The sequence below is a fragment of the Aethalodelphis obliquidens genome, unplaced genomic scaffold (assembly GCF_003676395.1).
Source record: "Aethalodelphis obliquidens isolate GAN/ISIS:26980383/991018 unplaced genomic scaffold, ASM367639v1 scaffold45, whole genome shotgun sequence".
NCBI classification, from domain to species: domain Eukaryota; kingdom Metazoa; phylum Chordata; class Mammalia; order Artiodactyla; family Delphinidae; genus Aethalodelphis; species Aethalodelphis obliquidens.
Genome location: NW_020837989.1, coordinates 2,018,719 through 2,039,308, shown reverse-complemented (window position 1 = coordinate 2,039,308; position 20,590 = coordinate 2,018,719). Strand labels below are relative to the sequence as shown.

Below are 20,590 nucleotides of genomic sequence, written 5' to 3'. Positions count from 1 at the left end.
TTTTTTCCAAACAAGTATATTATTACTGTTATTACTTTGATATGAACAAAATCTGTACAGACCTCAGAAGCTGAAAAAATTAATTTACAAGAAAATATTTTTAAAAAGAAGGGGAAAAAAACCAATCTGGACCCTCACCTGATAACTCCAGGTAACTTTTTTTGAATCTAGGAGCCAAATAAGCCCCTTAGTGTAAAGTATCTCATGTTTACTAATAGTTTAGTGTATTCACCCACATGTCCCAACTTACTTTAATGCAATTATATTTCACCGTAAAAAAAATGGGGGATTGTGTTTCTTCCATAGGTGACAGGTTTTACACACACGCACAACTGGTGGAAGGAGACCAGGAGGCCCTGGATGGCTGCCTTGTGAACCCCTTTGTTCTACTCTTAGTCCTGAAATCATGTATCCCTCTCAATGTCCCATTTGCTTCTGTTAACTGGGTGTTGTAACACCCTCAACAATTTCACCCCCTATAGGGCCAAAACTTGGTTCTTGAGGGAAGGGGGAAAGGAGGAGTGAACACATCTTATATATTACAATGGTTTGCTGCCTTCCAAACCCCAACTCTACCCAATCAACACTTATTTCTCCATATTTAATTTCTCCTATGGAGAATTTAAATATCATGTTTCTCTCTATGGGACAATAATTTTAAGATAAAGAAAAAATAAAAAAGAACAAGGTAAAAACCAAGGCAGTTATGTGAAATTCAAATCATGTGGTGTGTAGGGCTACAGGCAGTTTGGCTCAAGAAAACTCCCGCAGGCACAGTCCTGAGGTGACTTACTTTTGCTAATCATGAAAACCAAAAATGTGAGCAATGATACCAAGGCAGTAACACAGACTCCAATGTAGACTCCCTTATTGGTGCTCATCCATGGATCTTGTGCCAGCGTCACAAGCTAAGGAAACATCAGCAGATCAAAAAAAAAAAAAAATCTTCTTAGAATTATGGGTAGAAAACATTTCTGAAAGTAATGTACACAGACACACTTATCTTTATTGGCCTTTGGCTAGTTCCGGATCATGAGGGGAAGACCAAATGATTTAAAGTTATAACCATGTGGTGAAATTCTAAGACAATTTAGAATTCAAAATGTATTTGGGGATGGTGGAAATGTTTTATCTCTTGCTTGCGGTGGTATTTACAGAGGTGTATACATTTGTCAAAACTCAAACTGTACACTTCAAATGAGTGTGCTTTATTATATGTAAATTATACCTATTTTTAAAAATTAATAAGCTATTTTCATAAATAATCCTCTTATGATATTAAAAAAGAAAACAACAATTTTTGTTCCTATATAAGTTGACATGGTGGTGTTAGCTCAAGCTATGTGAATGTGTTCAATTATTAAAATTGGCCCTTGATTACAAAACTTTTTTTTTAACTAGAATTCAAGGTTCCATCTATGTATTTATAAATGGACTTGAAAGTAGATGCTCATATACATGGTCCTGCTTAACAATTAAAATGTTGCACAACTGGAAAGAAATACAACTTTATTTAAATCTCCTAGTATGGTTCATAAGGGATCATCACCTCCCGGAATAAAACTGAAATACGCCATGCATCATGTTCAGCCCCTTTACATAACTTAACTCTAATCCTAAAGAGGCCCCATGGGGTAGGTATTTTAACAGAAAGGAAGTGAAGATCAGAGAAAAAGATTAAGTCTCAAATCTCTTCCTGCATAAGAGTTTAATCTCTGGAGTCAAAATTCCAGCTCTTTTACTTAGTTGCCGTGTGACCCTAGACATGTCATTTATCCTCTCTGAACCTCTGTTTCTCTGTCTGTCAAATGCAGATTAAATAGGGTTCTTGGGAAAGATAATTTAGGTACTTCCTGATCAACACTATGAGGAACACAAAGGATGGTGACTTACAATATGAGCTGTCCTTGCTTAAAGGGGGAACAGCCAGTGTCTTGGGAGGAAAAAGCTGTGTAATTACCTTACTTGTGGGGGGTAAAGGGGTTACATGGAACATGGAGTTACAGGAAGCAGGCTTTGCTTCCTTTTTAAAAATATTATGTTACATGAAAACTGCAGTTTCATTTTAGAATGTGCAGCTAAGCATAAAGAAAGGAAAACAAAAATCAACCATAATCCCAACATCCAGAAACAGCCACTATTACCATTTTTCATTACATACTCTTCTAGAATTTTATCCTAGTGTTTTTCTTAACAGAAGTAGTTACTATATTCAATATATACTACAGTATATACACTACACACACACACACACACACACACACACACACATACATTTTTTGGTCGTGCTGCACGGCATTTGGGATCTTAGCTCCCCAACCAGGGATCGAACCAGCACCCGCTTCATTGGAAGCACAGAGTCTTATTAACCACTGGCCTGCCAGGGAAGTCCCTACACTATTTTAAAAGTTAGTTTTTTCGTTTAACAATCAACACTGTCTTCTCATGTCAGTAAATGCACTGCAGTGACAACATGTTTAATGGCAATAAGCGGGCATGCTTAACTGACTAAGTAATTAATCCCTTATTATTGAACATTTAGGTTGTTTATAACATTTTCATGAGTACAAATAACAGCAATGAACATCTTTTCTTATACATCTTCACATATTTGTTCAATTCTCTCCCTAATATGGAGTTCAGGAAGTTGATTTACTGGGTCGAAATATATGCTGCTTGGTTTCAGGATACCTGGGAGACACCTTGACATCTTCAGAGTCAAGACACAAAAAGCCCACGATTTTGCCTGTTGTGAACTTGCTTCTACTTGCTGCTAAACATACCTGTCCTGCCGGTAACTGAGGTAAAGAACAATCTCATCGTTCAGAATGTTTGTTTCTTTTTTCTTAATCCAGCTATAACAATATAACAGTCATTTACGTTGTGGCAGTTCTGCTATTTAACAGGCATATACAAATTCAGCACATATCCATCAGATCAATCAGGGCCCATACCATAAGAGCTGTTAAAATCTTCAATATCATTCCTATGTAGTGGTGCTCTCGTTGTCACTAAGGTATGTAACATAAGGCCATTTGACCTCACACTAAATAACCCCACTTGCCTGAGCTTGAATTTCTCTTACAATGGCCATGCTGCAACTTCTCACCAATTGTGATCAGGATGACGCTCATACCTGAAGCTCTTTAGGTTTGTTGCTTCTAAGAATTATTTGCACGTGGTCAAAGGAAAGTTGGTTCACCCAAGGGAGCCAAAAGTAAAGGACCTATTGATAAATTCTTCTAACTTAGGAAGATGAGGTTTTGATGAACATTATAAGAATAAAGCCCCTTAGATTTTTCTCAATCTAACTGTGGAAAAAGTATGACAACATCCTACAGAATCACAAATTTTTTCAAGATGTTAGGACCTTAATAAGTCATCATATGGGGAGGTTTATGTATAGAAAGACTCAGAAGTGGCCTCAAAATTTCTATATAGGAGGACAATTGGGTTGGAAAAGGATATTAGGGGGCCTATGTTTAAGCAAGCACACTTTCATTTATGTAATACTTTTAGTTGGGATGGCCCCCATTCCACCACATCAATTCAAAGCGCGTTACTTCTCTAACGATCACTGAAGCCGTCCTTGGTATGTAACATTAACGCACGATCGTTGAATTAATTCACTCATTTTTTCTAATTTTCTGGGCAGGAGAAAGTCTGTAGTGTGTGTGTGTGTGTGTGTGTGTGTGTGTGTGTGTGTGTGTTTGTGTGTGGAGAGAGAGAGTAAAATATCACTTTTCAGGTATTTCTGACAACTAGTGCATCTATATAAACTTTTTAAGTTAATTAAAGCATCCCTATTTAAGAGTCAAATTCTTTTCTTCCTTTATTTGAAATGTGTGGACTAGTCTTACAATAACAATCTCTAAATGTAACTTGCTTCCAGGGAGACATACAAGTGAATCTGGCTAATAAAGTAGGAAGGAATATGCTTACAGTTTGATTGTTATGCCAAAGGGCATCTGGAGACTGGGTCACAGTGCCATACCCATCTGCTCAACAAGAAGGAAAATGAATTAGAAAGACAAAAAGTATTGAATTTTCACTGCAAACACCAAATATATTCACATTGCCTTCTGGTAATGAATGAAAAGTTGAATAATCATATAGCTAAATGCTGTAGGCTTGCAAGAGTTATACCAAGTTACTAACATTTATTAATTTAACCTGTAAGGTTGTGCTTCTTAAACAGTTTTGTCATGGACCCTTCCAAAATGAACCCTTTTTTTTCTCTCTGTGGAAAAAAATGCACGTACACAGAAAGTTTACCTACAATTTTAGAGGAGTCATAGTGGCCCATTATCAGAAGTAGGTTAAAAATTGCCACTTAAAGTTAATACTTTCATGACAGCTAAGAAGCTGCCAGTGAGGATGCTCAGAGGCCATTGCACATCCAAAGAGCAGAACCACCCCGTTCAAAATAGTTGTTACATTGGTTTTATATTCAAAATGTGTGTGAAATGTACTAAGATATCTGAAATAGGTGGCATCCAACTCCTACATTATATGCCACAGTGCCTAGACATTGTTGCAGAAGTGCTTTAGAAAATACGTTATATCAGCCCCAAGGCCAAAGTATCTTATACTACCTAAAACCCCAATATAAAAGGATATTATGCCTTAAAGTTTTGAATATCCAAATTTTAATAGTGTTTAAAATATCTCGTTTGTCATACAGAACATATACTGTTGGCCCTCCTAAGCAACTATAGGTCAAATACAGGTTTCTTTTTACTGACCACTTTACATCCTTATACCAATTTTTTAAACCCCATTTTATAGATGAGGAAACAGATCTGAAATGGTTAAAGTTTCCAACTCTAGTAAAAGACAATAGCCTCAGCTCATAACCACCACACACATTGCATTCCCATTCAGTGAAAATACTGCAGGTCTTACGAATTCCCTAACTATTGACAACGCTATAAAAATGTGACTGTCTGGGCTTCCCTGGTGGCGCAGTGGTTGAGAGTCCGCCTGCCGATGCAGGGGACACGGGTTCGTGCCCCGGTCCGAGAGGATCCCACATGCTGCAGAGCGGCTGGATCTGTGAGCCATGGCCGCTAAGCCTGCGCGTCCGGAGCCTGTGCTCCACAACGGGAGAGGCCACAACAGTGAGAGGCCCACATACCACAAAAAAAAAAAAAAAAAATGTTACTGTCCAGTGGCAATGAAACTGGACTAACTATATCCCCTCAAATTTTTACACTTTACATTACTGTGTCTACATTTTATTCATTCTGACACTACTTCTTAGAGAGCCAAAGACAATATCTACAGTCTAGGCTCTGTGTATGACTTGTGTTATAACCTTAAGTAAGTACTTCAGGTACAGAATGCGTGATGTTGCAAAAACAGCATAAAAAATAAATAAATAAAAACAACATGGACTTGGGTCAGATAAAACTTGACTTCAGTGCTGACAATGTCCCTTGGCAATATGACCTTGATCAGGTCCTTTGCATATACATTTATGTATGTATGTATGTATATATATATATTTATATTTCTAGCTGGGGTAACCTTGAACTACAAGCTGTTGATAGCACTTGTCTGTCTCATAAAGTTGTCACATTAGAAGATGCACTAAACACCATATTAGACAAATATCAGCTATTACTATTATGTTATAATGAAAGGAGCAATAGGGGGAGGAACACAGTGCAATGGACTTTCCAAACATCACGTCCTTCCTTCCTCACAAACACGCAAAATGAGGAATGCAACAACTGCCCATGGGCACGCAGCCAGTAACTGGCAGTTGAATTGGAAGCTATCAATCCCCAAAGCAGAACTAAAGAGCCTCCCCAGTCTGGCAATGGCAGTAAGGAAGGTCTGCCCTGAAAGAATTAAATGAGGTAATATATGACAGTTTGCTGGCACATCCATCTGTCAAAAGGTGGGTAGCAGGCCATATGATGCCCAAACTTCCTTCCAGATTAACATTCTTTGCTTTGTGAGGCTTTAACCCACGGAATTCTGACTGGGGCACTGTAAGGATTTGGCTGGAGAGCCTCACAGACACTGACAAGATGGCAGAAGTCACAGAAGTCATGGGGACACAGCTGCTCCAATGTCTGTTCCATTCTGGAAAGCTCTACCCTGATCAGGTTTTAGTGACATATTTTAGAGAACGATTCTCCACTCCTACTTTCTTCTTCCTCATCGCATAAAAGTGTGGGTTGCAGCTGCTCCTACTGCTGTTACTTTGTATTTTAATCTACTTTCACTTTGTTTCTGTGCCCGGAAACAGTTCACGCTAAGGAGTCCACTTTCAAAACCAAATGTCACCATGAGCTAATCCCAAGTGAATTGGTCCCTCTCTGAGTTTCCCTTTGGCTCCATTTTAAACTAGCCAGCTTGCAGGAATGACTGGCAAAAGGTAGGCCATACTGGGGGTCCACTACAGATTGGCAACTCCTGAGCACGATGAATCATGTGCACGGGGAGTCTTGCAAAGCTTCACCTTGTTTGGATGTATCACAGGCACAAGGACACATAAGCTAGCTCTGCATTACAAAGGGGTTCTGCATGTGGCACTCCCCAAATTTACCACCATAGGTAACAGAGGTAGCTGGTAAAGATGACAGGACTCAGCATCACCTTTCTCCATCACAGGAAAGACAGGTCAATCTTACATCTCAAAAGAATACGTACCTACCCAAATTGGGGAGAGTGGGGAAGACTTTTGTTAATTATTAATTAAACTAATATTTAATTCCTTGAGGTCCCTTTAAGGTGACAGTACTGTCCAATGTCTGAGTCTTGGTAATGAGCCCCAAAGCAATGTTCTTGGTACCTTGGCTCCTTCTGCAGTGGGGTGGAATAGCAGAATCTCAGCGGGGCATGCCTCTTTGGTGCCAGTGTCATGTGTCCTCAACCCATCTCAAAGTGTCCATGTGAAATGAAAACTTGACAAGGCAGAAGGGGAGCCTTCTGGCTCTACATAGCCTCTGGGTCTTAGAGGAAGCATAAACACAGGTGACCAGTTTGGTCCGGACCAGCGTAGTTTGGATTTAATTGTTTTAAGGCTCTGGCCCAAGGGAGTAAGCCCAATACTAAGTTTGAAGTCAAAGCTGGTTCATTTAATTTAGAAAAATACTGATATGCGTGTGGATGTTCCCAAATCATATAAGCTGTCTATGCCGCTCAGTTGTATGTATTTCTGGACATTCTAAGTAATAGTCATAATTGCCACTAAATCTATCACTTACCTTTTAACTGTGTCCCAAGATCTTTATCTCATTTAATCCTTGCAAGAATTCTACAAAATCAGTAACATTCCATCCATTTTACAAAGGATAAAAACTGATTCAAAGAGGGTAAGACGTTTGTTCAAGTCGCATAGCTGACTGGAGTAGCCAGTGTTGGCACTCAAGGCAGATCTGTCTTATTCCAGAATATGTGTTCTTAACAATGTGCCGATGTTCATCAAAATTTGAAAGCTCCCAGGTGTTCAGGAAAGAAACGGAAGTTACCTGTTGAGCAAGAGTGCGATGGGGAGCCAGTTATATTTGTTTCTTGCTGTGTGGTAGGCTGGGTTTCCACTCTCTGCGTAGGAGAAGATAAAGAAGCTACTGGAATGACAAGAATGGAAGACTGGTGTTCAATTTGTGGAGGAAAATTTCCACCCCCAAGAAAAATAAAAAACAAAACTACAATCAGGAGTTACCCTTTGACTTTCTTAGAAAATATTCAAGGATGGCCTTCAGGCAGTATACTGCCACATAGGTATTTCATTATCATGAATAAATCTGATCTAGAGAATGATCTGGAGAGCTTATCAGTAGACAGAATTATTTCACTTTTTATACTCCTAGGATCCCCCTGAAGCCTACAACAGTGCATCTTATGCAGGACACCCAATTAAACTTTTATTCATACTAATGACGTTGCACTTTTGTGGACCAGGGCCTTGAGGTGGGCACTAATCCACTCTCCCCGCTTCACAAGAACCCCAATCTGGTTTTCCTCACCTTATTCAAGTTCCTAATTATCCATCCGCACATCTTTCCAGGGAGATGCACACACTGACCAGCATGGAAAACATACTGAGAATATTTAATTCCTTGAGGTCCCTTTAAGGTGACAGTACTGTCCAATGTCTGAGTTTTGGTAATGAGCCTCAAAGCAATGTTCCTGGTACCTTGGTTCCTTTTGCAGTTGTGTTTTGGTCACTCTTTTTTTTTTTTTTTTTTTGTGATACGCAGGCCTCTCGCTGTTGTGGCCTTTCCCATTGCGGAGTACAGGCTCCGGACGCGCAGGCTCAGCGGCCATGGCTCACGGGCCCAGCCGCTCTGCCGCATGTGGGATCTTCCCGGACCGGGGCACGAACCCGTGTCCCCTGCATCGGCAGGCGGACCCTCAACCACTGCGCCACCAGGGAAGCCTCCGGTCACTCTTTTTATAAGACTGATTTCCTGTGTTATCTGATTCATCTTCCATTTCTCACCAAAAAGCTTCACCAAGAGTTCTCAGGGTTATGTTTCCTTTTCCTTTCTTGAAATCTCTTCTTTATTTTCTATCAGACATTTCACTTTACCTGCAGAGTTGACCACTTGCCTCTTAATAAGATCTTTACATCCCTTCCTCTTAGAGCACCACAGAAAATCAGAGCAAGTTAGTGGTGCTGGCTGGACAAGAGTTCCCAAACCTGGGCTTTCCTCATTGCCTCTCACTGGTCTTTCTATTTCCACTCCCTCACCATGGTCTTCACATTTCAACATCATCTCTTCTCTTGTTTTGAACTGTCTTTTGTTTTTGGTGGGGTTTGTTTGTTTGTTTTTGCTTTCCTCTAATGCTCAAATCTGTAACAGTATGTGGCTCTCTTTAGGAACTATAGGAATTAAGAACAGGATGAATCAGAAAGTCAGATGATCAGCGTCTTCAGTCAACTTAAATCCGTGCAAAAGACCTCTTGAGCTTAACTTCATCTGCTAGTTTGGGTCTTTGTGGTCATCTTTCTTTTCTCCTCTGCTCCTACAACTTTATATCCAACCAGTGCATGAATATTTTAGGCAACTAGCATGGACGGGGCACAGAGCACAGAGAGGGAATGGATGTAAAGATAAATTCCCCTGCCCTGGATCTGCTCCAGTGTTCACCTCCTTTCTATACTGTAAAGTTCAACTCTAAACTCAAACTCTTTAGGAAACTATCAGGATGCCTATAAGACTCAACTAATACTATCCCCCAGGAGGTCACATAAACCAACACTTTCCTTCTGAAACTCTGCTTTAAACAAAGGCCGTAACTTACACATGTTCACCAAACAAGGAGCACTAAGCCATCCGCCTCTGCAGGCACAAACTATTAAGAAGCTAACTCAATATTGAGAAAGTCAACAGATGCTCTAGTGTGTTCGCTGCCTGGAACAAAACTATTTTTCTTACAAAGTTTTATGGCTCTAAAATCCCAGTTTTAACCTAAAGACGTCTCTTTAAAACTCAGTTCAAAGTCCAATCCTTCAGATCCCTCCTGGTTGAATATAGACATGGTTCAACGGGAATGAAGGGAAATCGATATGTTCCATCAGACTTTTTCGGCTAAAAGGTTGTGATATTTGTGTTATTCCTCAGGATCCAGAGCCACTTTAAAGTGCCAAAGGGTTGTGGAGGCTTTGAGAACCTCCACTAAAAAGTTACATTTTTAATCCAAAAAATAGAAAGTTTGAACCTAAACATGTCCTCAGAATGCAAGCTATTTCCCCAGCTTTAAGTCAAATTATTCTCCACTTGTATTAACCTAAACTTTAATCTAACATAAAGTTGAACTATGAACTATGTAGCCAGAATTGAAAAAACAAACGTGTGCACTCTAAATCCCATAAGTCCTTAAATCTGATGTTTACTTTGTCATCAGCATAAATAGCATTACTCTGCTACATAAATAAATTAAAGGATGCCAGAAGCAAAACTGTGTAAGTCACTGACACCCTGAAAAGACAGGGTAATTGTATGAAGGCTTTTCCAGTGAGAATGCCAGATCAGGACAAATTCATCCAAACATAAGCTCTATGTTCATAATAGAAGGCAGCAAAGGCCCAACATTCAAATTAAAGGGGACAATCTTGACTCAACCATTTTCTATTCGTATGACTGTCAACACTGAACTTAGACTCTGTGCCTCGGTCCTCACAAATGTAAAATAGGATTGAATCACACCTACAAGGCATAGGATTGTCATAAGAATGAAGTGGCTTAATACTTGTAAAGCAGTTAGCACGGTTCTAGAGTAAACACGAACTTCACTGAAATCTTATCCTCAAGCGTTGGGTGAGACTTCAGAATGGATTAAATGATCTCTATTCAGAGCTCCTTGTAAGGACAGGATCTCATTCACCTGACCCTGTTCTGGCATTCCCTATTTTTCCTCATAAGTCTGTGTTCAACTGGGCCAAATCCCCACCATCCTCCTTAGATGTCCAAGATCAGTGGTCTGGCTTTTTTATTTCTTTTCTTTTTTTTTTTTTTTTTTTTGCTATTAATGAATTCCTTTGAGAATCTGATAAAAAGCTATAGGGTCTCCTCACTCTGAAGATGCTTATACATACAAAAGGTGAATATAACATGGGACGGAGGTTCACAGATTCTGTGAAGCTAGGTTTGGAAGCCTGTTCAAATCCTTACCCCAGACTGCACTTCTGCCTTAACACAACACCCTGGATGGTCTATATCCTCCCTTTTAAAGCCTTCTGGGCTCAGAAGCACATCTGTTTACCTGGCTGGAGGTTCTCTGTGGGTGCTGGCACTGGAAGAGCAGAGGTAGAGGCCCTCGTTGTTGTTGGAGCAGTGGTGACCATCATTGTTGGTAGAGCAGTAGTGGTCATCATTGGTGGTGGAGTAGTAGTACTGGTAGTTGGTGGTGGAGTAGTAGTAGTGGTAGTTGGTAGAGTAGTAATGGTGATCGTTGTTGTTGGAGTAGTATTAGTGGTGGTAGTTTGTGGTGGAGCAGTAGTGGTCGTCATTGGTGGTGGAGTAGTAGTGGTGGTAGTTGGTGGTGGAGTAGTAGTGGTGGTAGTTGGTGGAGTGGTAGTAGTAGTAGTCGTGGTAGTTGGTGGAGTAGTAGTAGTGGTGGTCATTGGTGGAGTAATAGTGGTCATTACTGTTGTGGTAGGTGGAGCTAGAAATCAACATGAAAGCAAGGATTCATCAAGCAGCAGGAAACAAGAGTCATGTGCTGGGCCTGTGCACCAACACAACCACTGGGACTGTGCCCAGGCAGAAGTGAGCACTTATCTCCCATGAACTCAGAGTTCTCCTCACTGGTCAACTAGAATATGTGACTGAGGAGGAGGTGAAGACATGTTCACAACAAGGAAACAGCTGCATTGAAAGGAGTATATATGGGGAGGTTTGGAGATAAAAAAATGACACCTGGGATTTGTATCGAAGCCCTTTGAAAAGACTAGTCCCGCATATCAGATTTATGTATCTTCATAAACGTCAGTGGGGTAGGGAAAAAAGTCTAGAGCCCGAAGCCGTGTTTGTCCTCAGTAACGTGTGACTAGGAACTAAATAGTAGTTCCCAAGAACCAGAATATTTACCAAACAAATAGCATTCCGTTCAGTCAGTCCTAAGGGTACCCTCCCAACAGACCTGCATCCTAAATGTGGATTAATTCACACCATTAACAAACGCTAGATAACACAGATGCCTTGTGCATTTGGTTTGAAGGTGGACTAGACCTTTTAAGGTTCCTTCCTTCCTAAGGGATAATAACAAAAGGTAATGACTTTGTCTCTTTCCAGAGTCAGAAATGGTATAGGACTCCAAACCACTTACTGAAGTCCTCAGAGCTACCCAGAGAAAGAACTGCAACTAGGATTAACCCAAAACACAGTGCCTGGCACAAAAGCAGAAATTGTAGGATTGAATCAAGAATGTGTACTTTTTTCTCACCAGGCATCTTTTTTGCCCACAAGAAGTATTCTTAAATTTCAACTCTACTAACTATAAATTAGAAGCTCAAATCTCTTGAATAGGAGACAATTGGTGTGAAAACTCTTTTGAGGGATTGACGTCAATTTAGTTTGGAAACTAACAAATTTTGCCTTAAAGAAGAAAAACGTTTTTTTCAACAAATATTTATGAGTGTCTATTATGTACAAGGCATTAGTAAATGTTTTAGGCTTTGGGGGTCCTGTGATCTCAGTGGTAATTGCTCAGCTCTGTCAGTGTGAAAACAGCCATAGACAGTATATAAACTAATGGGTGTGGCTGTGTTCCAATAAAACTTTATTTATAAAACTGTTGGTGAGCCTGTTTTATAATCTGATCTGGTCCTAGGGCTACAGTTTGCTGACCCTGCTCTAACAGTGTAGTTAGAGGTTTTTAAGAAGAGTGCAATCCAATCCCCTCCCTTCAGTTTGAAATCAAATCTAGAGAAAAAAGGAAGCAAGCAAAAAAGTCTGATCAAAGGCTATAAAAAGGAAGAAACCTAACTGGCTTGTTTAACTAATGTGTCTTCCTCAGTGGTAAGTATTTTCTGAGGAAGAATCTAGGAAACTAAGGGTAGAGGAGCTGCTGAGGAAGAGCCCTAACAGAAGGTTGAAAAGTAAGCTGATTCTGTGAAAAGTGCAAGAAAACTTAAGCAAAAAATTGGATTGGAGGCAGAGAGTCACTTTGGCTCAGTTACGGACCCGTTTCCCACTGGACAGAGCAGTGGCTTTGTAAATATTCATCTATTAAAGAATTTCTAAGCACTCTAAAAGTCCCCTACTGGGACCTCCCTGGTGCTGCAGTGGTTAAGAATCCGCCTGCCAATGCAGGGGACAAGGGTTCGAGCCCTGGTCTGGGAAGATCCCACATGCCGCCGAGCAACTAAGCCGGTGCGCTACAACTACTGAGCCTGCGCTCTAGAGCCTGAAAGCCACAACTACTGAGCCCGCAAGCCACAACTACTGAAGCCTGCGCGCCTAGAGCCCATGCTCCGCAACAAGAGAAGCCACCACAATGAGAAGCCCACGCACTGCAATGAAGAGCAGCCCCCGCTCTCTGCAACTAGAGAAAGCCCGTGCGCAGCAACGAAGACCCGACACAGCCAAAAATAAATAAATTAAAACAAAACAAAAAGAAACAAAAAAGTCCCATACTAATTTCTTTCTCTATCCTTTTTAAAAAATATTCAGCCAGACCAATCAGATAATTTCACAACTCCAAGAATAATCTCTTCTCCACACGTTGCCTCGTCACATGTCTACAGCTCCAGCCTCTTTTGGTGTCTTTAAATTGCCTCCTACATATAGGTTCCCCAGAATCAGCTATTTGCTGCATCAGAATTGACCTTATTTTACCTGCCTTTATAAAGGACACAAGCCAAGTACAAAAGTTGGGAGATTGCAATATCAAGTTCATTTAAATCAAAAAAGAGTCATAGCTTATGAAGGCCACAGGTATTGGATTCTGTTGTCAATAGAAGACTTTAGTGGGAGAAGGTTCATTAGGTAAGAGCATCAGAAACCAGGAAATCCTGAAGAACCTGCTCCTTTCATCAAATGGCAAGAAAAATTAGGATGTCTACATCAAGATGGAAAAATGTAAACTTCCCAGATTTTTGGATTTTATGAAATTCTTAAAAGCAACAGGTGAACGTTATTGAGATGCAAATGTTTTCATACTGCAATAAAGCCATTTTATTTTTTCAACAGTCAATTTAGTGATATGGTGTGAAATATGCTTCAAAAAATCCAAGACAGGACAGAGGGAGGGGGTGAAACTATATAGGCTTATACAATATATATGCAACAAGACTGAGTTGATGATTGTTAAAGCTGAATGATACATCTACTTGACAGGACCTTATATTACCTATTTTATATGTATGAATTCTCTATAAGTCTTAAAATGTTAAGACAGGACACTTGAGAATTCTTCTAAGACATAACCTCAGAGAAAATGGCAGTTCTTCAAGTGGAATAAATTTACCTCCATAAAAATGTTCACTATATTTCACTGTGGAACAGTGAATGCTTTTTCATGAACCAACTAGCATTTTTGAAGCACTGCTTTAGGAGATAGTCTGCTGACTGGGAAGATCTCTAGACTATGGTCTTGAATCAAGGTTAGTCTTTTTTTTTTTAATTAATTTATTTTTTATTTTATTTATTTTTGACTCTGTTGGGTCTTAACACTTCATTCTACACTAATAGAAGTTATCCTATTCCAAAAGTTATTAGAAAACAAGATTATAGGAACCTCCTCTTTCCCTAATAAAGGAAGACAGTTAATATCAAACAGAAAACTCTTATCTCTGGGAACCCACAGGAAGTAATTAAAGGAAGGAGGAAGACAAGCTCACCTGGCTTTATACTCAAGTCTAGGGTGATTTTTATATCATTGAACCACCCTTTCTTCTCAACACGGCAACAATACAAGCCACTGTCAGCCTGGGCTGCATTCTCTATGGTCAAAGACACATCCCCTTCACCAATGTTTCCGTTTAGCTTATAACGTTTGTCCTTCTGAAAGGTGACACTGTATCCATTAGTCCAGATAATGACACTTCCACAGCGAGTTAAAGGACATGCCCCTTGGCCCCAGCACATGCTCGTGACTTTTCCACCATAGGTGCAGGGTAGCCTGACAGACTGACCCTCCACTCCAGTCACTCGTGGGTAAGACGTTACACCATCTGTAAATAAAGAGAAACCTGAGCATGAGGTCTCAATATTTTAACTTTAATTTCATTCTCATTTTTTTTCTTTATATAGCTTATTTGGTTTGTAATCATCTGACTATATCTTGAGTTTTAAAATTTAGTATAAGCATTTTTCTATGTTAACATATTCTTTAGCAGCGTTACTATTTACTAGATATATTTGTAGATAAAACATCATATAAACGTTTTCCTGTATTCAAGATTATTTCCTAATAGGAAAAGATTTCCAAGAAAGAAAGTATCAGGATAAAGGGCAGGAATATATTCAGTCTCTTGGTGAATATGACCAAATTTCTTTCCAAAAGGTTTGAAACAAATGATACTCCAGTAATGCATGAGTGTGTGTGTACTTCATCCTGTGTTTGACAGGTATCTGCTTATTTAATAGGTAATACATACATGCGGCTTTTCCTCTCCCCTAGATTCAATCACTGTCTCAGTTGAAATCTGTTTTAAAAAGTCTATTGCATTTAAAGTTTTGATTTTCAATTTTTATTGCAATTTTAAAAATTGCTATTGCAAATAAAGTCACCTCACAACCCCTCTCTTATTTAAAAAAAAAAAAAAAGCAGAGCTAATGTTTTACTTAAAGCAGCATTGACTAGAAGGCAGAAGCCTAGTAAACTCTTTAGAAATCAGTTCTTAGAAAAAAGGGTTTATAATAGTTTCAGGAGGAACTGAGGCTTATCATGCTTTACGATCAATCCAAAAAATTTAAGCAGGGATCCTTTCTCGTGAGTTGATGACAGCCCTGCAATGCAGGTGGTAAGGTCCACTTACCCAGGTGAAACCAAAAAATCGGAGAATATTCGATCAAATACTAAATTTTGCCTCTTAAAAACAAATAGAAAGGAAAACTCTCTCCTGTGGCAGTGGCTTAAAAAACCCTGCATTGCCAAATGCAGTCTGGGTGGTCCTTGAAAGAAATCTGAAATTCAACAGTTAATCATAGTTAGGACTGAGCTGTGAGTTTGGGAAATGCTCTGGGAATAAAACACTCATTGTTACATAAATTAAGAGTCTATATTTTTCACTGTAATTCTGATAATATTTAATTTTGCTTAATGTCATTTTTGGACTACAAAGGTAATACAAGCTAATTATAAAAATTTAAGTTTTAGAAGTATAATTTTAAAATGTACTTTCCTCACATTCCCACCTCTAGAGATTGTTTTTAAAACTTAGGATATGTCTATTTCTAAAATTTTTCCCTATCTCACAGAATGTTTTGAATTAACATATTTTTCTTTTTAAATTTTTTTTTTGGCCACACCGGGAGGCATGTGGGATCTTAGTTCCCCAACTAGGGATCAAACCCTCGCCCCCTGCTTTGCAGTCACGGAATCTTAATCACTGGACTGCCAGGAAAGTTAAAATATTTTCTTTTTAAAAGAAATAGTTGCACATGGTTAAAAAAAATCAAACGGCACAAAATGGTACAATAAAGCACTCGTCTCCTTGCCACCCTATCCCCTTTTCTTCTTCCCGTCCCCTTCCACACCGTGATAACAACTGTTACTCTTTGCTACATACACTTGAGTAGTTCATGCATACACAACCATCTACCTACTCCTTTTTTTGGTTTCAACACAAATGGCAGCACATGTCATCCTGTACTGCATGGTGCCTTGTTCACCTACCCATAGATTTTGTAATTCTTAGCATTTATGCAATTTCTTTGGTTTAAGGTGTCAGCCTGGTTCTTTGGTCACTAGTTGACCCCATTACCTTCCAACAAACCCCAAGAACACCTACCCTCCCCCACCACACCCACACCCCCACACACACTCCCCCTTCCTCAGCACTTCCAAAGTACAGCCCACCTATTCACTTACCTGTCAGAAGGAGTATGAGGCCCAGGATGGCTACCCACGGATGCATGATGGTATCGGCCTGAAGGAAAGGCAGAGCACGCTGGTTGGTGTGCCCCCAAACCAGATGGTATCAGAACGAGTCTTAATTCTCAGATTGCAACTTCTCCTTTCACCCTGATGGGGGGAATCACATAAGACTACCTGCTGGAAACAAGACCATGCAAAGGCTTCAGGTCTGTTGGCTCCAGGTGACTGAGGGCTCTGCCCCTTCCAACAGAAAGGCAAAGGTGTGCTCTGAAGCAGTCCCCTCTTCCCCAGCTCCTTTCCTATACTTAGAGTCCAAACTGACTCCAGGTGCTGACAGAGGAGATAAGGGAGCAAACAGGAAGGAAACCAGAGGACGGCTTAGCCAAGGACACCAGAGCAAAGACCAGACTTCCCGTGGTAAAGGTGCACTTACCCTTTGCCTCGAAGATGAGAGTCAGCTGGCCTTCTGGCGAGGGCAGGGGACTTCCTTCCTGCTCTGTGGCCACAATGGCTAGTCTCCAGCCTCAGTCAAATTGTCAAGTGCCCACTGATATAAAAACGCACAACATGAGAGTTGTGAGTTTCAGTTTTCTTTGGGGACTTACTGAGGACCGTCTTTGGCCCAGGAGACTGCCTTTCAGAGAGTTCTGAGGAACCTCTCCCAAGAGACAGAGGTGGAGAGATAAGCATATATATGATTTTGGAGAAGTACAATCAGGCACACATCTCGGTAGAAGGTCGCCGCTGGTCACAAGGAACAGATATCTCAGTTCTAGTGCTTTTCTAAGTACGGGAAGATGAAAGACATTTGGATTCATAAAATTTTCTCCTGAAAACATCTAACTATCTGAAGGCCTGTTCAACCAGTTTTCCCAGAGCACAGAGTGCCATTCCTGATCACTGCCCTGAACTCCTTTCAGGGTGTATTGAACATCAGGGACTACAGTGGCTAGTGACTTAACTCTTATAGAATCAGATGGAGAGTGACACTGTATAGTTGGCAGTGCCCCCTCATGGTTATAAATTCAATCATTATTTGGGAGGCAATTCAGGACCATTTTATCCCACGGTGCTAAGAATAGTCTTTCCTCAGTCAGGCCAGGATTCTGTTGATCCTCAGTTTGCTGTTATTGGACTAGGCACGGCTAATAGTAGCTAAAAGTCTCTGGACCACCTGTCTTACTAGTCTGCTATGGTCCAGGCAAAGTTTCCCTCTTGTTGCTTCTTCCCATATCGAGAGTTACACTATTACAATCTTGAGATCATAAAGAAATATATATATGTGTGTGTCAGTCATTTCAAGTTGCCTAGTCATCATTTTTATCAGAGGCTCAGTCACACGTTTGGTAATGCAAGAAACAACAACCTTGTAAAATACGCAGAATACAAATAATATAGCTAGTAGCATTAATAGGGTCATAAGTAAATATTTAAGCCAAGCGCTTCCATTAGGTGCGGTCCAGTATATTCCCAGCTCATCTGACTCAGTCTCTCCTTACTAATCGCTATCTTAAAAGTAATGAAATATTGGTGTTGTTCATAAGACACCCGGCCTAATTTCCTAGTGTTATTAGGTTGATTATCCTTAGTTTAACTGTTCCCAATATAAGGGAGCTTTTAAACTTAAATGACTTAAATAGTCTGGTGATAGTCATATAAATCCACCCCATAACTGAAGGAGGGTCCCTCTTAATAAATGGGAAGTTATATTTTTTGACTGAAATTTAGCTTGTTCTTATTGAGCTTGAGTAACTGTAAAAGAAAATTCATATGTATAGCCATGGTCAGAGCAAGTACCGTTGATTGGCCAAGTGAGAGGGTCCCATCTAGTAATATCAATATAGCTCAAACAGAACTATAACTTCTTTCTTCTAAAATAAATTTCCTAAGGGTCATCCAATTAGAGCCTTGGAGAGGAGAAATTCACCAAGGTAACCCAGAAATATTGGATGTAGGTAATTGACCAGAAACCCAACAACTGGATTAATTTCTAAACTCTGTGTAGGATTTATGCCCATCATAGAAAAACATGGATTTAGGCAAAAGTCCAAGAAATTACTATAAAGAATTATAGTATATAATTATATTCATATTTCTATAATTTTAATTGTATGATATTATTATCTAATGTAATTATTATATTGAAAACATGATAAATAATCATATGGGTCAGGTCTGGCATCTAGGAAGAGCCATCTACTTCTGATGTTGTCTTCTTCTTGTCTTGGTGTGAGTGCAGTTTCTCCTCTGTTTGAGCATTGTTTTAAGGTGAGTTTGAGGTCAGCAGTTCTCTCTATAGGCCAGTCCAGTGCAGGGGCCCTTTCTAAGTGGAAAATATGAATCCAAGAGTCAATTTCCTTCAGTCTTTCTGTGCATGAGCTAGTTAAGAGTACCTGATAAGGGTCCTTCCATCTAGGTTGGAGATAATCCTTTAAATGATGCCTTTTCCAATATGCATAATCTTCTGGTTATAGTTCATGGGGCATCTGATCTTCATCCAAATATAGATTACTGTGATAAGCTTCAGAAACAAACTTAGAGTGTCCTTTTAATAATTCAGTTAAACTTTACAATAATGTAACCTTAACAACAGGGGGCTATCTGGTAAGTGAGTCTTAGGCAGTAAATACAGACCTCAATTAACAACACTAGAATTTAATATCCACTGAAACATAATTTTTCCCTCTAAAATTACCCTGATTTCTATCAAATATAGCCAAATTAAGAGTAATTTGTTGGCAAAAATAAGTCTGGTTTCAATAAACTTGGCCTGATTATTTACATAAGTGTAACTGATCATACGGGCTCTTTTTTAAAATTGGCTTTGCTGGAACTTTTTATAAAGAATCTCAGATTGAATTTTTTAAAGGCTTCTCAAGGCCAGAAAAGCCATCCCATGGGCTTGCCATCAGATCCCACCTACAATATCTACAGATTTGGGTGAATTCCTCTCTTCTCAAGGTCCCAAAATATCTTCAGATTCCTGCATCTATCAGGAGGTGGCCTCCCTTATTCACTTGATAAGGCTGCTAGTAACATAAGGGTTTACAGTTTTGGAGGAATCAGGTAGAAAGAAAAGATAAATGTTTCAGTTCTGCTTACGAAGGTATCATTTACCAAATTACTGTAAGTCATAATTAGCTTAAAGGGAAAGGTTTCCTTATATCTGGAAAACAGATTAAAAAGCAGTAATATTTCAGAACAAAAAAGGCAGTAGTATTTCAGAAAAAAAATTATAACCATATTGATCAGTTCACTGAGTCCTATGTAATTTTCGATCTTTTGTTAACAGTTTTATGAAGAGTTTTACAAGCCTGTGCTTGTCAAAAGTCCTTTCTATGAATTTTCTTTAAGATGAAACATTTTTGCAAAGACATCAGAATCAAACAATAACTGTCTATGAATGACAAAGATTTTAAAAGGCATGGTTAAAGATCTGATTGCAAAAACTACGATGAGATATCACCTCACACCAGTCAAAATGGCTATCATCAAAAAATCCACAAACACCAAATGCTGGAGAGGGTGTGGAGAGACGGGAACCCTCCTACACTGTTGGTGTGAATGTAAGTTGGTACAGCCACCATGCAGAACAGTATGGAGGTTCCTTAAAAAACTAAAAATACAGCTACCATATGACCCTACAATCCCACTCTTGGGCATATATCCGGAGAAAAACATGGTCCGAAAGGATACATGCACCCCCAATGTTCATTGCAGCACTGTTTACAATAGTAAAGACATGGAAGCAACCTAAACGTCCACTGACAGAGGAATGGATAAAGAAGATGTGGTACATACATACAATGGAATATTACTCAGCCATTAAAAAGAACGAAATAGTGCCATTTGCAGCAACATGGATGGACCTAGAGATTGTCATACTGAGTGAGGTAAGTCAGACAGAGAAAGAGAAATATCATATGATATTGCTTTATATGCAACTCTAAAAAGAAATGATACAAATGAAAGTATTTACAAAACAGAAACAAACTCAGACATAGAGAACAAACTTATGGTTACCTGGGAGAAGGGTGGAGGGAAGGGATAGTTAGGGAGTTAGGGATTGACATGTACACACCGC

General features: G+C 39.6%; 1 protein-coding gene across 1 annotated transcript in view; it reads right to left on the bottom strand.

The window, feature by feature from the left end:
• Positions 1–19,988, bottom strand: part of HAVCR1 (hepatitis A virus cellular receptor 1) — a 30,433-nt gene extending 10,445 nt beyond the window's left edge. Inside the window, exons 1-8 of the mRNA XM_027081444.1 lie at positions 18,900–19,988; positions 16,940–17,289; positions 16,501–16,683; positions 14,306–14,638; positions 10,726–11,127; positions 7,485–7,583; positions 3,943–3,998; positions 794–908 (exon numbers count right to left, since the gene is read on the bottom strand). Of these exons, the coding sequence (XP_026937245.1) occupies positions 794–908; positions 3,943–3,998; positions 7,485–7,583; positions 10,726–11,127; positions 14,306–14,638; positions 16,501–16,546 (1,051 nt within the window). The 5' untranslated portion in view covers positions 16,547–16,683; positions 16,940–17,289; positions 18,900–19,988. The remainder of the gene's footprint in view (positions 1–793; positions 909–3,942; positions 3,999–7,484; positions 7,584–10,725; positions 11,128–14,305; positions 14,639–16,500; positions 16,684–16,939; positions 17,290–18,899) is intronic.
• Between the last annotated feature and the right edge of the window lie 602 nt (positions 19,989–20,590).